Genomic DNA, 18,385 nt, shown 5'->3' with positions numbered 1-18,385 from the left:
AGAAATCAAAGAAAAAGGATTGGAAGTGAAGAATAAACATTATTGATATTTGCAGATGATATGGTTGTCTACATTTAAAAATCCATAAAAATTTACATAAATACTGTTTAAATGTCTCGCCTTCAGGAAAGGTTTTGGATCTGAAATTGATATACAGAAAATAGTGTTCTTCTATGCAACCCACAATTTTAAAAAAGTTATTAAAAAAAAGGATTCTAATCGTAACAAAAATTCTAAGTTACATAGGAATATATTTTACAAATAAATACATTCCTTTGATGGAAAAAAAGTAAACATCATTGAAAGACTAAAGGAAGATCTGAACAGCTATCTCATTTTCCTGCTTATTAGACTCAGTATTATCTGTGTGTTTGTTTTCCCTAAATTAATCTATAAATACATGTAATTTCAGTAAAAAATCTTAATCAGGCTTAACGAAGTTGACAAGATGATTCTAAAAGTCATTTAAAATGGTAAACAGGCAAGAAGAATTTGAAGAATAAGGGGTTGGGATACTTGCCTTTCCAGATATTAAAACTTTTTAAATGAAACTATGGTAAATTAAAGTAAGTATGGTATTGGTATAAGGGGAAATAAATAGATCAGTGGCATGGAAGAGAAAGCTTAGGAATATTTACATCTATGTAAATTTAGTGTATAACAGCATTACAAACTAGACACTATCACTCAGTAAATGAAGTTGGATCAATTGGCTGCCTATATGAAGAAAATAAGATTGTTCCCTACCTCATGCTATACACAGAAATGAATTCCAGAAGTATTAAAGGCATAAAATGAAATTTTATACTCATAAGAATGTATAGAAGAGTGTCTCTGTGATATCAGGATAAAGGAAGATGTCTTAAAAAGCAAACAGTGATAGAAATAATTGTTAGATTTGACAACATTCAAATTTTAAAACCTTTCAACAGCAATAACAAAAGACTGTACAATCAGAGAAAAGCACGCCTTGGACAGGAGAGAAAATATTTACAGTGCATACAGTTGACAGAGGTTTAATATGCAGAATATATAAAGAATTCCTACAAATCAAATAGACAAAAAGAAAACCCAAAGAACACATACAAGTCAGTAGAAAAGTCAAAAGAATACCCCAATAGAAAATGTACAAAGGATACACTCAATTTACGTAAAAAAAATAAGAATGACAATAAAAGTGACTTGATTCTTGTTCTCAGTGATTATCAGAGATTCTGAATTAAAAGTTCAGTAAGATAGTGTTTTGATCAGATTACCAAGGTCTTATAAAGTCTGATTTTATCTAGTGTTGGCCTGCAATTGGGGATATAGGAACTTTTTTACCCAGTGCTGGTGAGGATATTAATTGGGACAACTGCTTAGGGGAGCAGTTTTATAGTCTGAGGGCTTCTCTGGAGGCTCAGATGGTAAAGAACCTTCCTGGTGGCTCAGATGGTGTGGGAGAACCGGGTTCAATCCCTGGAGGGAATAGCTACCCACTGTAGTGTTCCTGCCTGGAGAATTCCATGGACAGAGGAGCCTAGAGAGCTACGTACAGTCGATGGGATCTCAAAGAGTTGGACACAACTGAGCGACTAACACTTTGTAATCTTTAGTAAGATTGAAGATGTGTCTGATTCTACATAAAAATGGAACTCTGCCATTTCAGAGTGTTTGCTTGATATTCTCTTGCAGAAATGTTATCAGGAAACATACACAGTGATGATTATTATTGCATTATTGGGATAGGAAAAATTAAAAGTAACCTAAATGTTCTACACAGGGAAATTAGACATTGTGGTATACTTATATAATAGAATACTATATAACAGATAAAAGTTACATGCATATTCTCAACATGGATAGCATTTGTGTATATATGTATGTGTATTCATGTGTATACACACATATATATCTATTGATATGAAAAGTATATATATATATATATATATATATTTATTCGATATGAACAAACCTCAAAATAGTATTGAGTGAAAAAAGGAAAGCAAATTGTTCACCACTCTATTGCTCTCACCAGAGAACTCAATAAATACTTATTGAATCACTGAATGATATTGATGCATCATTTCTTTTTTATGCAGCAGTGCCCTTGATGAGCATGCTGGACCTCCAGCTTTCCCGCTTCCCTCTGTGTTGTTGACTCTTCTGTCTCCTCTCTGAACTATGTGCTCTTATAGTGCAGAGATATATCTTATTTCTATTTATATCCCCTGGCTGTTAATTTCTCCTGGCCCAGAATAGGGATTTAGTAAGTATGTTGAATTAGTGAATATTGCTTATTATACCTATGCCCTGTTAAGAATGAACTTTGGCTCAGGAGTTGGAAGACCTGAATTCTCCTGTCTTTTAGTTGTCAGACCTTAGGCAATATATTTTTAATATACTCTGAGTCTTGGTTTTCTAATTTCTAAAGAAGAATAATACCTGTTCTGCCTAAATCTGAGAGATCATATTTGTTTGTTATATTCATGTGAGATCATATAATGTGAGATTAGGAAAACGATACATGAATGTAAGACTTCTAATATTTCAGCAGTGAGGGAAAATGTGCAGTTGTAGAGTCGCAGTGGGAGTAGCTGTGCTGTGTATTCTTAGCACTGTCAACATTCCTTTTAGGAGCCATATGAGCGATCTGTGTCCCAGAGGAGTCATCATTTCTTTTTTATTTTCTTTGGAGCCAGTTTACCATTTTACTTTTCTCTTCTGACGAAGGGAGATTGGCCTTAAAATAGCCAGCATTCTGTTTTTTCCCAAGACGTGAGAGCAAAACTATCTTCATGTCTTTGGTACCAGAACTATGATTGTGTCTGAAATATGTTTGTGGATGTAGAAAGAAAGAGAAGAGGTGAAGTCAGGAAACTCAACTGATTTCATAACTCCATCTCCCATTACCTTCTGGAACCTGGATAGTGTGACCTGGAGCAGCAGGCACCGTGGTGAGCCCAAGACCTGGCAGAACCTGAAAGGTTGATCATCTGAAACCTTCCGAAGAAAGATCATGGAAAGTCATTGAAAGATATATATGCTTATTATGTTGGTACAATGAGTCATAAAAGCAGGGATGAAGTAAAAACTTCGAAATTTTGATGAGTTAGCATAACAAAGAACTTTGCTTAATGATAGAACATTATTCCATATATGGATTAAAAAAGGGAATTTTGCTTTACTAGATATTAAGATAAATAGTATAAACCCAGATTAGGGGAGAGGAAGACATCTTGGGGAAATTGGTAAACCTCAAATAGCCCAACTATAGAATTTGATGAGAAGTTCAGTTCAGTTCAGTTCAGTTCAGTCCTCAGTCGTGTCTGACTCTTTGCAACGCCATGAATCACAGCACGCCAGGCCTCCCTGTCCATCACAAACTCCCGGAGTTTACTCAAACTCATGCCCATCGAGTTGGTGATGCCATCCAGCCATCTCATCCTCTGTCGCCCCTTTCTCCTCCTGCCCCCAATCCCTCCCAGCATCAGGGTCTTTTCCAATGAGTCAACTCTTCGCATGAGGTGGCCAAAGTATTGGAGTTTCAGCTTCAGCATCAGTCCTTCCAATGAACACCCAGGACTGATCTCCTTTAGGATGGACTGGTTGGATCTCCTTGCAGTCCAAGGGACTCTCAAGAGTCTTCTCCAACACCACAGTTCAGGAGCATCAATTTTTCAGCACTCAGCTTTCTTCACAGTCCAACTCTCACATCCATACATGACCACTGGAAAAACCATAGCCTTGACCAGACGGATCTTTGTTGGCAAAGTAATGTCTCTGCTTTTTAATATGCTATCTAGGTTGGTCATAACTTTCCTTCCAAAGAGTAAGCGTCTTTTAATTTCATGGCTGCAGTTACCATCTGCAGTGATTTTGGAGCCCTCCAAAATAAAGTCTGACACTGTTTCCACTGTTTCCCCATCTATTTGCCATGAAGTGATGGGACCAGATGCCATGATCTTAGTTTTCTGAATGTTGAGCTTTAAGCCAACTTTTTCACTCTCCTCTTTCACTTTTATCAAGAGGCTTCTTAGATGAGAGGTAGGCGTGGAGCAAATCACTGAGGGTCTTTGGGCTAGGCCATGATAGAGTGACCATATCCCCTAAACCAGGACACTCCTCTAAGAATAAAAGGGGGTTCTGTTCATCATTATGCTAGGATAACAGGAATGAAAAAACAGCTCCAGTGCTTTGACCACCTGGTGTGAAGAGCCAACTCATTGGAAAAGACCCTGATGCTGGGAAAGATTGAGAGCAGAAGGAGAAGCGGGCAACAGAAAATGAGGTTGTTGAATGGGCATCACTGACTCAATGGACAAGAGTTGGAGCAAACTCAAGGAGATAGTGAAGGATAGATAGGGAAGCCTGGTGTGCTGCAGTCATGGGGTCTCAAAGGGTCAGACATGACTTAGCAACTGAACAACAGGAAAATCTGAAACTGTCACAGATAAACCAGATCATATAGCGCCTTATTTCAGTGTAAAGAAGAGCCACTGATATGATTACAAGGAGTGGGAGGTTAAAATAAATTTTAGGCAGGAGACTTGGACAAGTCTGAATAATAACTTGGTTGGAATAGAAAGAGAGGTGGGCCATTTGCTAGATTAGGATATATAATGGAGAAAGATTGTTGGTATTGTTTTTGTCATTGTTAAAGAGTGTAACGTCTTGGCATATGTAAATAAAGTTGAGAAAGGGCCAGTAGAAAGGAAGAGGAGTTGAAGATTGGAGTCAAGAGACATGAGGAAAGGTAATAGGCACTTTTTCAAGTGAAAAAATGACACTTTTTCGTTTTTCCTTCAAAAAATAGGCACTATGAGAAGTGAAAGGAAGCAAGACTGGGTATGAATGCAGATGAATCTTCAGGTGGGAGGGCGTAATAGGTGTAGAATTCCTACCTAATGACTGTTTAGGTTGTGGAGGGTTCAAGGAAAGTAGAGAAGATTTTAAATAGCTACAGTGGACAATGGGAAAGAGACCAATAGCAAGACAAGGATGCCCACTACTCTCCTTGTATTCAACATTGCCTAACACTCTAGGGTCAATCTGAAACCAGGCAGTCCTAGCCAATGAATAAAACCAGAAAAATAAATATAAAGTGTAGGATTGGGGTAGAAGAAACAAAAGTGTTATTATTCATAGCAGCTTTAATTGAACATATAGAAAATTCAAAAGAATCTGCAGATAAACTATTAGAATTGAAAAGTGAATTTAGCAAGTTTAGGACATCCAAGGACACTATATAAAAATAAACTGTCAGCAACTTGTAATTAGAAAATAAATTTTTAAAAATGAGAACATTTACCATAGCATCAAAACATTAATTACTTAGGAATAAATATTAACAATAGGCAGATAAGACCTTTACTCAGAAAACTATAAACACTGAAGTTATGTGTATACCTATGGCTGACTCATGTTGATATATGGCAGAAACCAACACAACATTGTAAAGGAGTTGTCCTTTAATTAAAAAAAAAAAAAAAAAGACCTAAATAAATGGCCGTCCCAGTATGTTCCTAATCAGTATCCTAACAAGTGAGTGTGTGTGTGTAAAACTTCAACTCCTGATTGTAAAGTTTATAAAGAGCAAAGAATATTCGCTTTTGATTCCTGTCTTAATCAACAAAGAGACCCCAGTAGATATGGCAGCTTCTCTCACCTGCCATTCTAGGGAGAACTGGCTATGACCATGGTTGTGATGTTGGTTTACAATTTATAAAGGACAAAGGAAAATGTTGGAGGACTTATGCCACTTGATTTTTGTTGTTGTTCAGGTGCCAAGTCATGTCCAACTCTTCACGGCCCCCTGTACTGCAGCATGCCAGACTTCCCTGTCCCTCACCATCTTATAGAGTTTTCCCAAGTTCATGTCCATTGAATTGGTGATGCTATCCAACCATCTCCTCCTCTGTCACCCTGTTCTTCTGCCTTCAGTCTTTCCCAGCATCAGGGTCTTTTCCAGTGAGTCACCTTTTCGCATCACTTGGAACCCAAATGTAGAGACTTCCAGATGATAACATGGGAGAATACTTTCATGGCGTTAGGATTGGTAAAGATTTCTTAAAGAAGATACAGAAAACACAACCACAGATGTAAAACCAATACATTTGACCACGTTAAAGTTAACTCTTCATGAAAAGACATCATTATGAGAGTACAAAGGCTGGCAAGAGGGTGGGAGAAAATATTTGCCTAATTCATAACTAATGAAAGATTCATGTCCAGGATATATTAAAAAAAAAAAAACTCCTATAAATAATTAGAAAATGATAGTCTAGTCTATTCAATAGACAAGAAACTTAGAACTATTTCACAAAAGTCCTGCCAAATGGTCATGAATATAAAAAGATACTGAACTTCGTTGTTTTCAGGAAAATATAATTAGGACCACTCTGAGATACTAGTACTCACCTGCCAGAATGACTAACGTAAAAAAAGTGTTAGTGAAGATGTAGAATAATTGAAACTTTCATACACCACAGGTTGGAGTATTTTTGGCTCAATGAGTACGTCAAGGGTATACCTTGTCACCCTGCTTATTTAACTTAAATGCAGAGCACATCATGCAAAATGCCAGACTGGATGACGCACAAACTAGAATCAAGATTGCCGGGGGAAATGTCAATAATCTCAGATATACAGATGACACCACACACATGGCAGAAAGCGAAGAAGAACTAAAGAGCTCTTGATGAAAATGAAAGAGGGAGAGTGAAAAAGTTGGCTTAGAACTCAACATTGAGAAAACTAAGATCATGGCATCTGGTCCCATTACTTCATGGCAAATAGATGGGGCAACAATGAAAACAGTGACAGACTTTATTTTATGGACTCCAAAATCACTGCAGATGGTCACTGCAGCCATGAAATGAAAAGATGCTTGCTCCTTGGAAGAAAAGCTATGACCAACCTAGACAATTAAAAAGCAGAGACATTACTTTGCCAACAAAGGTCTGTCTAGTCAAGGCTATGGTTTTTCCAGTGGTCATGTATGGATGTGAGAGTTGGACTATATAAAAAGCTGAGTGTTAAAAAAAAAAAAAAAAAGCTGAGTGCTGTAGGATTAATGCTTTTGAACTATAGTGTTGGAGAAGTCTCTTGAGAGTCCCTTGGGCTGCAAGGAATTCCAACCAGTTGGTCCTAAAGGAAATCAGTCCTGAATATTCATTGGAAGGACTGATGCTGAAGCTGAAACTCTAATGCTTTGGCCACCTGAAGAACTGAGTCATCTGAAAAGACCCTGATCCTGGGAAAGATTGAAGGCGGAAGGAGAAGGAGATGACAGAGGATGAGATGGTTGGATGGCATCACTGACTCAATGGATATGAATTTGAGCAACCTCTGGGAGTTGGTGATGACAGGGAAGCCTTACGTGCTGCAGTCTTGGGGTTGCAAAGAGTTGGACACGACTGAGCAACTGAACTGAGAACTGTTTGACAGTGTCTATTAAAATTGGTGTGTGCATACCATAACACTTAGAAAATTCATTCCTAGATTATATCTACTAGAAATATAAGCATATATATACATGTATATAACACAAAAGATATGAATGACAGTGTCATAGCAGCATGATTCTAATAACCTAAGACTGGAAAACAACATAAATGTCCATCTGCAATGAAATTGATAACTTGTGGATATTCTTACAAAAGAGTACTATATATATAGCAATAGAAATGAACAAACCATTGCTACATGCAACCTGTTAGATGAATTTCACAAACGTGTTGAGAGAAAGAAGCCAGACATGAAAGAAAATATGTGATATGAGTCCATTTGTATGAAGACAGACAGAACTACTTTTAATGTTAGAAGCAGGGATACTGTTTGACTTTGGGATGGAGGACAAGGCTAATGATTAGGAAAGGGTACAAGGAGAGCGTTTCTTTATTGAGCTTGTACAGTTATGATTTGTGTATATGTTTGTTGTTCAGTTGCTAAGTTGTGTCCGGCTCTTTGCCATCCCATGGCACACCAGGCTTCCCTGTCCTTCACCGTCTCCCGGAGTTTGTTCAAGTTCATGTCCAGGGAAGCACACCAGGCTTCCCTTGTGTCTTAGCTGGTCAAGAATCCGCCTGCAATGAGGGAGACCTGGGTTTGATCCCTGGGTTGGGAAGATCCCCTGGAGAAGGGAAAGGCCACCCACTCCAGTATTCTGGCCTGGAGAGTTTCATGGACTGCATAGTCCATGGGGTTGCAAAGAGTTGGACACTACTGAGTGACTTTTACTTTTATGTCCATTCAGTTGGTGATGCTATCTCACCATCTCATCCTCTGCCTCCCTCTTTTCCTCCTGCCCTCAATCTTTCCCAGAATCTAGGTCATTTCCAATGAGTCAGCTCTTCATATTAGGTGGCCAAAGTATTGGAGCTTCAGCTCCAGCATCAATCCTTCCAATGAATCTTCAGAGTAGATTTCCTTTAGAATCAACTGGTTTGGTCTTCTTGCAGTTCAACAGACTCTCGAGTCTTCTCCAGCACCATGATTCAAAAGCATCAGTTCTTTGGTGCTCAGCCTTCTTTATGGTCCAACTCTCGCTTTTGCACATGACTACTTACCTTTCAGTATAATGTTATCTTCAAGTGATGTAGTGGCTGGTTTATTACTGCCAGTTCAGTAACTGGCAGTGTTAACTTTTTTACTATGGTTCAGTTCTCTGTAATGACTAGGTCAAGGGCAATGCTGTCCAGTAGAATTTACTGTAATTATTAAAATGTTCTGTATCCACAGTGTCTAGTCGCATAGCCTCTAGCCACATGTGGCTGTTGAGTACTTGAAATATGACTGAAGAACTTATTTAAAGTTTTACTTAATTTTACTCAATTATAATTAAAATTTAAATACCTTTATGTGACTAATAGCTATCATATTGGATATGGTAAGATATGCAGGTCTAAGGAATTGCCATGGGAATGAGTCAATGAAGGAGAATGGCAGTGAAGTTTATTTTAGTTGACTAAATCAAGAAACTGGGAGACCAGAGTGTCAGGTGAATTGTGCATCTGTACACTGAAGAATGCTCAGGGCAAGGGCAAGATTGGGTTGGCATTGCAGGTGGTTAGGTAGGTTCCAGAGTCTTCAAAGAAGCATTTGGATAGAGGAGGGGGAAAGTGTAATGGACCAAGAAAGAATGCTCTTTCCCCTATGGGTTGTCAAAGATACTTGAATAGAAATGTTTCCGAAGCACAACTTATAGTAATTAAGAGTCATTGAAAGAGCAGGTTTTAAAAAAGAAGTGGTCAGAAACAGTAGCAGTACTTCAGAGCGGTGTTCTGTGACCAAACTCTAGTGTAGTAAAGAGGTCTTGAAGAGCTGTGAGAGTGAAACTTGGTGCAGAGGTGGGAAAGGAAGCTAATTGCCAGGAGTAGGTGAAAGGCTAAGGTGTGGGCAGTTTTCTAAAAGCTCCTCCTGGTGAAAGCAGTAAGAAAGGAGGTGGCAGCTAGTGGGAAATGTGGGATTTTGCTTTTGTTTAGCAAATGGTAGGAATTGATCTTGAGGAACGACACGAAAAAGTGAAATTGCTTGGTGTTTTCTTTCAGTGCATAGAAGAAATCTTGAGGCTGAGTACCTACAGGGTCTCTGTGAGATGAGGAAGAAGTGGCTGGGTGATGACAGTAGAAATGTTGATTGGGCCAGATTTTGAACCATCTTGAATGGCATTATTTCATAGTTGTGGGCTTTATCTCATAGTTCATGGAGAGCCAAGGAAAGTTTTTAATATCTGAGGCTCCTGTAAGAGTTTGTGCTTTATAAATACTATTCTGGCAATAGCAAGAACTGTGGACTAAGGTAGCCAGACTGAAGACAAGATTGCTTCATCAAGCAAGAAGTGATGAAAACCTGAAATAGGGCAATAACAGTTCATAGAATGAAGAAGAGTTGGGAGAATTTGAGATTATAGTTCAGAAGTGGAATGAGCACAACTTGTGGTGATGGAATAAGGGAGAACAAGTGTTAGAACCTAGAGATTTCTGAGTTGACTAGTTAACTGGTGAATTTATATTAAGGAGCCAAAAGAAAAAGAACCCAAGTTTTGGATGGTGGTCAGTTGTTATATCTCAACAGTTGAGATATAATTCACCCATTTAAAGTAGACATTTCAGTGTTTTTGGTGTGTTCACAGAGCTGTGCAACTACCATTACTGTTTCAATTATAGAATTTTTTTCATCACCCTATAAGGAACTCATACCTATTAGCAGTTACTCCTCATTTTACCGCACCTCCTTCTCCTACCTCCCAGCCCTGGGCAACCACTAAAATACTCTTAGTCTCTATGAATTTGCCTGTTTTGGACATTTCATATAAATAGAGTCATACAATATGTCCTTTGTGACTAGCTTCTTTTATTCAGCGTATATTCAAAGTTCATCCAAGTAGAGGTCACTTTTTGCCTTGTTTTATATATATTCATCTCTTTACATGTTTTCTCTCCTCTACCGGAGGCCCTATTGTTATATATTCTAAGGTTGTATCTATTAACAGTATATATGCTGTATTTAGTTATGACTTAGCAGATATTTGCTGCATCATAAAGTTAGAAGATTAACTCCACTAACCATGAAATTAATTTAACCTGAATGAGTTGCTCCCACACATGCTTACCCCCTAAGGCGTGTCTTTATTTGCTGTCATAGAATAAGTAGGTACTATGCCAAATGGTTCTGCTGTTAACTCTGTATGACCTGGGTAAGTCATTATATTCTGGATACACTTTCTATATCTGAAAATAGTTATAAATATCCCTACTCAATATAGTACAGAGGAATAACTAAGGCAATTCAGGTTGATGGGATTTGGATAGAATTGGGGTTCATCCAGAGAGTCTCTGAGAAGAAATGAACACAGGTTTCCTCTCCTATCTGAAAGATGAGTATTCTTATGAAACCTTTCGTAAGGCAAAATGGGGAAAGCAGAAAAACCTTAGGATTACCTTAGGATGCTGCTTCCTAACGGATACACAAAAGAAATAGAGATAAAGCCCAGATGCTCATAGATACAGTTCAAAGCTATGACAACTTGATGCTGAGATGCTGAGTTTAGTTCCTGAGGAGGGAGCTTGGCAGTTCTACTCTTACTGTTTGTGGTGTGTGCTGCCTCTGTAATGGCTTAGGGCAAAACAAATGTTGAATGCTATTTTTGCTTTTCACCTATTTTCTGGAAAATTTCCAGATTTCTTTTGGTAAGTGAAAACAGGTACAGCCTTATAATGGGGTTATGTACAATAAACCTATTGTAAGTAAAAAATGCATTTAATACACCTAATGTACTGAATACCATGGCTTAGCCTCACCTACCTTAAACATGTTCAGAACACCTATGTGAGCCTATAGTTGGGCAAAATCATCTCACACAAATCCTGTTTTATAATATAGTATTGAACAGCCCCAGTATTCTTGCCTGGAGAATCCCACGGACAGAGGAGCCCAGTGGGCTACAGCTCATGGAGTTGCAGAGTCAAACATGACTAGCACGCACGCACCCGTTGAATAGCTCATGTAATTTACTGAATACCATGCTGACAACCAGAGTGGTTAATTGGATACAGAATGGTTGTCAGTGTTTGTTGTTCACCCTTGTGATCACGTGGCTGACTGGGAGCTGCTGCCCAGCTTCATGACAGAGTATCACCACATATCGCTAGCTCAGGAAAAGATCAAATTTCAGAATATGATTTCTGCTGAGTATATATGGCTTCCACACCTGTAAAATTGAAAAGTCCTAAGTCAAACTATCATAAGTTGGGGGTGATCTATACTAAAAGTAAAGTGGAATGGGTGACCTGTAAATGTTTGACTATTACCTGAAGCTCCTGGGATAGGAGTAGCCTTTTTTCACAAGATTTGGAATTTTGGCCCCTTAAGTCCTTCCAATCCCATTTTACAAGGTGCTAGTTTTGTTGTGGTATACTGCTGCTTTTGTCACCAATGTGGGGCGTTGTGCTCGTGTCATGTTCTCTAGCTATTCTGTTGGAATACTTAGGACCCTTATTTCTTAAGAACACTGACCAGTAGACTCCCTGTTTTTCATAGCTTTATGTTGTTCTAATATGGCCACATATAGTTGAATACAAAAAAAGAAAAAGCTTAAAACCCACTGTCCATCCACCTTCCTGAAACAAGCAACCTATAACTGCAGGCCTACCTTACCCCTCTCTTTTGGAAAATTGTCCATGCTTTTATTTAAAAAACATACTGAGTGTGTACTTGAATGCCATGTCTCAAAATAAAATAGTCCTTAGATCTCATAGCATTTCAGTGGGAGAAGGCGGACACAGATGATCACAGTATGATATGGAAGTGCAGTTGCAGAGCACACCTGAAGAAGCCATTGGGACGGGGTTCTGAAGCAACTGTCACCCGGTGTTTCTTTGCTAATAAGTATGACACAGAAGCAGCCTAATGGAAAGCTCTGGTGTTCTCCAGAACAACTGAGGTGACTCCCACTCTAGAGAGCAACCCGAAACTCAGAAAGGGTCAATGGCTGGGTTTCAAATAGATTCTAGACTTAGACTGTGTTTATCCCCTCATCCTCACCATATCCATGCCCCTTAAGCAAGAGTGGAAAGCCCCCTTGCAGACTACTGCAGTGCTCTGCCACCCCCCTTCTCTCTAAGCGAAGCTGGAGTCTCAGGTTCTCTCTTCTGTGTCTAGCCTGCTTCCAGTGTCGTGGGTGCATTGAGCATTCCAGGGCTGTAGCGGTAGCGAATATTGCTGATGTCATTGTTTGCCTTATTGGGATTTTGCTCTTTGTTTCACAGGGAGCTGTGATTGGTATAGACGATGAGGACGACAGCACCTTCACAATAACTGTTGATCAGAAAACCTTCCATTTCCAGGGTGAGCTGACAGAAGAGATTTTTTTCTCTTCACAGTCCCAACTGCTTCTTTCCTTCTTTGGGTTGTTTGCTGGACGACTAGAATGGTTTTTACAACTGATCCTGTATGAACGCGTGCACAGGAACGTTCTGGATGAAGTGGTACTGCAGGTTAGGCAGGGATTTAATCGTATCTGCAGCGGATACAGATCTCTTTGAAACGACTGTGGATCTGGCTGCAATTGGAGATTAAAAATTTAAACGATAAAAATCAGTGAAGGGAGAGAGTAATGGGCTGCTGCTGCTGCTGCTGCTGGCTTGTGTTTACAGAAGGTTGCTGATCTTCTTTATCGAGGAGTATGGCTCTGCTTCTGCATGAGGAGTCTAAAGACTGATTGTGAAGGTTGCAGTGTTTGTCCCTGTAAAATTCAAAATGTAAATTAAATTGAAGCTACTGGCAGCCTTTGGCTTAAAGGTTTTGCTTTGCTTCAAGAACTACAACTTTGCACTCATTTCATCTGCATTCTGTGTCTTGTCTGCCAGCCATCATTTCTCTGCTATTATCTTTTCTATCGTTAATAACACCAAATGCCATCTGCCACTGCTATGTTTCGGCATTGCATGCTATGGTTCACCGGTAGAAAGGGTAAGGTACTGGATGTCATTCTCATTTCATCTTGCTTTGAAAACTCTAAACCAGCAAATAAAAGTCAGTTTTAATGATCCTGTCCTAACGTACTCTCATCTGTTAGGAGTGTCTATTAGCTTTGATACTAATGTTTTTGCTATTTTGCCTATCAAGAATAACCTCTATTTTATGTTTAAAGCAGTCCAAGAAACTTAGAAATTGAGAATATTTGCACTTTTTCTGAACTACAAGTGACAATGCACTGTGATAGATGCTAGGTATACCAGGATGAAAAAATGATAGTAAATCAATTAATTGTTTAAAAATATTTTGGTTATGAAGTCTAACAGTGACCAGATATGTTATGTGAGATGTTCAGACAGCTATTGTCCTTCTGTATTAGGATAGTATATTGCAGTAATTTTTCTTCATTGTCTTGTTTAAGAAATTGGCACATAGAAATGAAAGATACAGCTTATATATCGTAAAGACAAGCCAATGTACTCACTTGTGATATCTCTAGTGCTTTTAGGAAAAAGCATTATTAGAGTATTTATTATGTTTGGTCATATTCTTTACTCAGAACTGCTTTTAACTAATAATGCTGTCTTGAAATTTTCTACTACTTTTAATTTCATAAAACATTTAAAATCTTAGTTTAAGAAAGTCCATGGCCTTTATTTTTAGGTTAAATATGTAATACTGTTTATCAGTGAAACCAGATAATACCCACACTCCGGAACTCTTTACTTGAATGAACTTGAATACTTTAATGTGTTTTAAGTAGTAGCTGCTAGATGTAGGTAAAGGCTGCAGTATGAAATTCTCTCCTCTGCAGTTACTAAGGAGACATCATCTTTGGACTTCAGAAGCTGTATTGTTTGCCTGTTTAAAGGAGAGAAGACTCAGGTCTCTAGAGCAAAGGCATCTCTACCTTTTCTGATTTAAATTATTTATGTTAAACTGATCTTCCCTTTAACATTTCTGTATTTATGTTGTTTGCTTGTAAAACAAGTGATTCCTTTAATGAATCATTTAAATGACAAGGATAAATAAGTGTTATATGTATTTTTTAAATGAATACTTAGTTCTGAGACTGTTGGATTCATTAGTTTATTTTCTACTGTAATAGTTTTGGAAGTCTCAGACAACATGAGATTATTTGGCTTTTGTAACCTTTTGTAACCCTAATATTCTTTATATTCTTGGACATAATAAGAGTTATTTTGCATTCATAGGTCCTTGCTCATAAGTTTGCTGAAAATTTGATGAAATTTTCAATGTCTAAGGTCTTATCTTCTTGGTTAGAATTGAAAACAAGTTAAGATGGATGTACATTAGCATGTGTGTAAATGTGTTGACTTTTAAAGTTTAATATAACAGAATTTTTTGAAGCAAGTGAAGTATCAATTGAGACATCTATAAAACAAATTCTGCTCACTGTCAACTCTTAAAGGGAAAGCTAGAATTTGTTTAGATCCACTAATTTGTTCCAACATCTATTTTGGACATTACTCTTAAGTTCTGGGGATACAGTAGTGAACAAAATATAAAAGTCCTCCCCTCTGTAGCATCTAATCTGGTAGAGAAGAAAGCCAATAAATAAGATAAATTGGTAAAATATAAGGAAATAAGACAGTGGCAAGTCCTGGGGAGGAGAAAAAACAAATGCAGGAAAGGAGAAAATGAAATAGAATTGTTAGGTTTTGTATGTGTATTTTGTAGGGGATGGTTTAAAATTTTAGATGGCTGGGGAGACTCACTGGGATGATGCATTTCAGTGAAAGAACTGAAAGAAGTGAGGGAACAAGCTTATACGGCTTTGCTGGTGATGATGGTGAAGAGTAAATCACTCCAGGCAAAGGAAACAGTAAGTGCAAAAGGGTGTGCCTGCCATATTTGAAGAACAACAAGGAGGCCAGCTCTGGTTGGAGTGTGGATTACCATGGGGAGGGTAGTATGAGATGATGTCTAAGAGGTAACGTTTTATGAGGCCTTATATGGCAACAGTAAGGATATTGAATTTTACTAAGATAAGAAGCCATTATGGACGGTTTTAAGCAGAGGAGTGACATGATGTGATTTTTAAACAGTTATCACTCTGGCCACTGTTTTGAGAATAAAATGCAAGAGGCAGGAACAGAGCAGAGAAACTAATTAGGAGGCTAGAGTAATCCAGAAGAGAGATGATGGCGGCTCCCTGTGGTAGCAGTGGGAGTAGAGAGGTAGTGAGAAGTGGTTGAATTGTGCATGTGTGTTTAATCAACTCTATTGAGGTATAATTAATATACAATAAAATGTATACTCTATAAAATTCAATGAATATTGACGAATTTACTTACTCATATAGCCACTACCATAATCAAGATCTGGAACATTTCTGTCACCCAGAAGATTCTTTTATTCTTTCGTCAGTCTACACTTCCAGCCCCTGGCTCCAGACAGCAACTGATCTAGTTTCTATTGCTAAAGATTAGATTTTTCTTTTTTTTAGAGGTTCACACAAATAGAATCTTTCAGTATGTACTCTCTTTTGTCTGGCTTTATTTTAGCTTCATATGTTTTAGCTCGTCCTTCTTGTTGTATGTATTGGTAGTTCCTTTTATATTGCTAAGTAGTGGTCTGTTGTTAGATATTATATATTTTTTGAAGGTTGTACTGTAGCATGTGAAAGAAAGACAGTAGGAAGACAGGATGACACCATATTTTTGACTTGAGTGAGACTGGAGTTGCCATTAACTGAGGTGGGGAACCAGTTGTGGGTGGGGGACAGGTGGGCATTGGGAGCTTAGCCTTGGGCATGCTTCTAATCAAGTTCTAGATGCCTATCAGATGTCCAAATGGAGATGTCAAGTAGGTAATTGAAGTGTGGTATTCAGGAGAAAAGTTCAGGCTGAAATAATAAATTTGGGAGTCATTGGCATATAGATGGTATTTAAGCTGTGAGAATTTGGGAGAAAGTATGGAGAGAAATTTGGGAGGAAGTATGACTTCCCTGGTGGCTCAGATGGTAAAGCGTCTGCCTACAATGCGGGAGACCCAGGTTCAATCCCTGGATCGGGAAGATCCCCTGGGGAAGGAAATGGCAACCCACTCCAGTACTCTTGTCTGGAAAATCCCATGGATGGAGGAGCCTGGTAGGCTACAGTCCTTGGAGTCGCAAAGAGTCGGACACGGCTGAGTGACTTCACTCACTCATGGAGAGAAAAGAGAAGAGGTCCAAGTAGTGAACTCTGGAACACTCTAACATTCATTTAGAAGGCACAGAGAAGAAGTGGAACTAGCAAAAGAGATTGAAAAGAATCAACCAAAGAGGAGGAGGGAAACCAGGTGAATGTGGTATCCAGAAAACCAAGATAGGAAGTGTTTCTTGGAGGTGAGAGGCATCAGCAACTGTGTCAAATGCTCTTGATTGAGAAAGTTGAGGGCTGAGAAATGATCACAAGATTTAACAATTAAGTCTATTGATAACCTTGTTAAAAGTAAGAATATAGACAGTGCTTTTAAGTAGTGCTATAAAGGGAGGGTGAGAAATAGAATAGTAGCTGGGAGAGGGAAATAAGTTTTTTAAAGATAAGAGCAATAATGACATGCTGTTCTTATGCTGTTGGTAGTGACTCAGTAGAGAGTGAAAAGTCCATGATGCAAGAGAGAAAAGGGAGAATTATTAGATTGGTGTTTTAGAGACAGCAAGACAGGATGAGACCTAATACACAAGGAGAGCGTTGCATTTGGCTCAGAGCATAAACAGTTCATCCATAGTAACTAGAAAGTCAGGTCTATGGTATATATGTCGCAGGCTATTATCGATCATCTTCATTTCCACTGTGGTTTGACCCTCTAGCTGACCTACATGTCCTGTATCCTGAAATATATTTTGTTAATCAAAGGACTGGTGCCATGAAGAGAGCAAACTTTCCTGAAACAGTAGGTAATTTTTCATTATAATGATTCTCAGTTCTGGTAGCTTGATATTTCAGAGTAGCTACAATTTTAAAGAGATATCATAAAATTCTCAAAACAAAGTTAATTTAAATTAACTTTAGTTTTGAGGGAAAAAAAATGCTCCCTTTTCCCTCTTAAGGTGACAATTGAAATTACAGTCCTTGCATGTTAGAGCTTTACCTGGATTTGAAAACTACAGCTTCATTCTGTCATTTTTCAGAGATTAAAAAGAAAATGATTGCCAATTCATCTTTATAAACTGGCTCTTCTGATAAGAGCAAAAAATGATTCCTTTTTCCATCAGTCAACCAGAGTTGTTTGCGTTTGGATTCTTAGCTAGTCATTGTGTGGACCGCAGTTTTGGTATCAGTTAGACTGGCTATTGAGTTCAGACATTTAATGTATGAATAGTATGTGTAACTCCCTGTACTCAGAACTGTATACAGGTTAATAAGACATAAGCCAGGATGTTAGAGAGCTTGTGAAGAAGTAATTATAATGTAGTATGAAATATGCTATAGTAGTAGAAATATGTATAGGACACTGAAATAATGGAGAGGCAAAAGAAGACAGTCACTCAGTTCTTCACAGAAGAGCAGAGTTTTTCTTGTTACCAGGTAATTCTTTTTAAAATAATAATAACTTAAAATTATACTAGTTCTAAAAAATTTCAGGTTTCCCAGAATTACATAATATAAAAACTAAAAGTCCCTGTGACCAGGCTCTGTGTCTCACCTCTCCCTCCTTACCTACTTGGTAGAGTTCTGAAGTCTGAAGAGAAGTTTACCAGGCAGAGGGGTGTTGTAGCATTTGCAAAGGTATGGAAATATGATGCTACCACATGTGTTCCAAGAACTTTGAATGTTTGGTACTCTTAGAACAGTGGACAGGAGTTAAGGCAGAGGCCTATGTCTAATATGAAAGGGTTTTATTTTTATCCTGAGGTCTGGTAGGAGCCAGTGAAACAGTTTTAAGCAGAGATAAGAAAGAGTAATAAAAAAAAAAA

At 38.2% G+C, this 18,385-nt stretch overlaps 1 protein-coding gene across 2 annotated transcripts in view; it reads left to right on the top strand.

Annotated features, from left to right (window-relative positions):
* The window catches only part of OSBPL9 (oxysterol binding protein like 9), a 165,669-nt gene that overhangs the window by 39,692 nt on the left and 107,592 nt on the right, over window positions 1–18,385 (top strand). For both annotated transcript variants that reach the window (XM_065913286.1, XM_065913280.1), the window contains exon 3: window positions 12,750–12,828. In XM_065913286.1, the coding sequence (XP_065769358.1) occupies window positions 12,750–12,828 (79 nt within the window). The remainder of the gene's footprint in view (window positions 1–12,749; window positions 12,829–18,385) is intronic.

This window comes from Muntiacus reevesi, chromosome 1 (genome assembly GCF_963930625.1).
Source record: "Muntiacus reevesi chromosome 1, mMunRee1.1, whole genome shotgun sequence".
Taxonomy (NCBI): domain Eukaryota; kingdom Metazoa; phylum Chordata; class Mammalia; order Artiodactyla; family Cervidae; genus Muntiacus; species Muntiacus reevesi.
The sequence above is the reverse complement of the archived record's forward strand: the minus strand, read 5'-3'. Positions and strand labels throughout refer to the sequence as shown.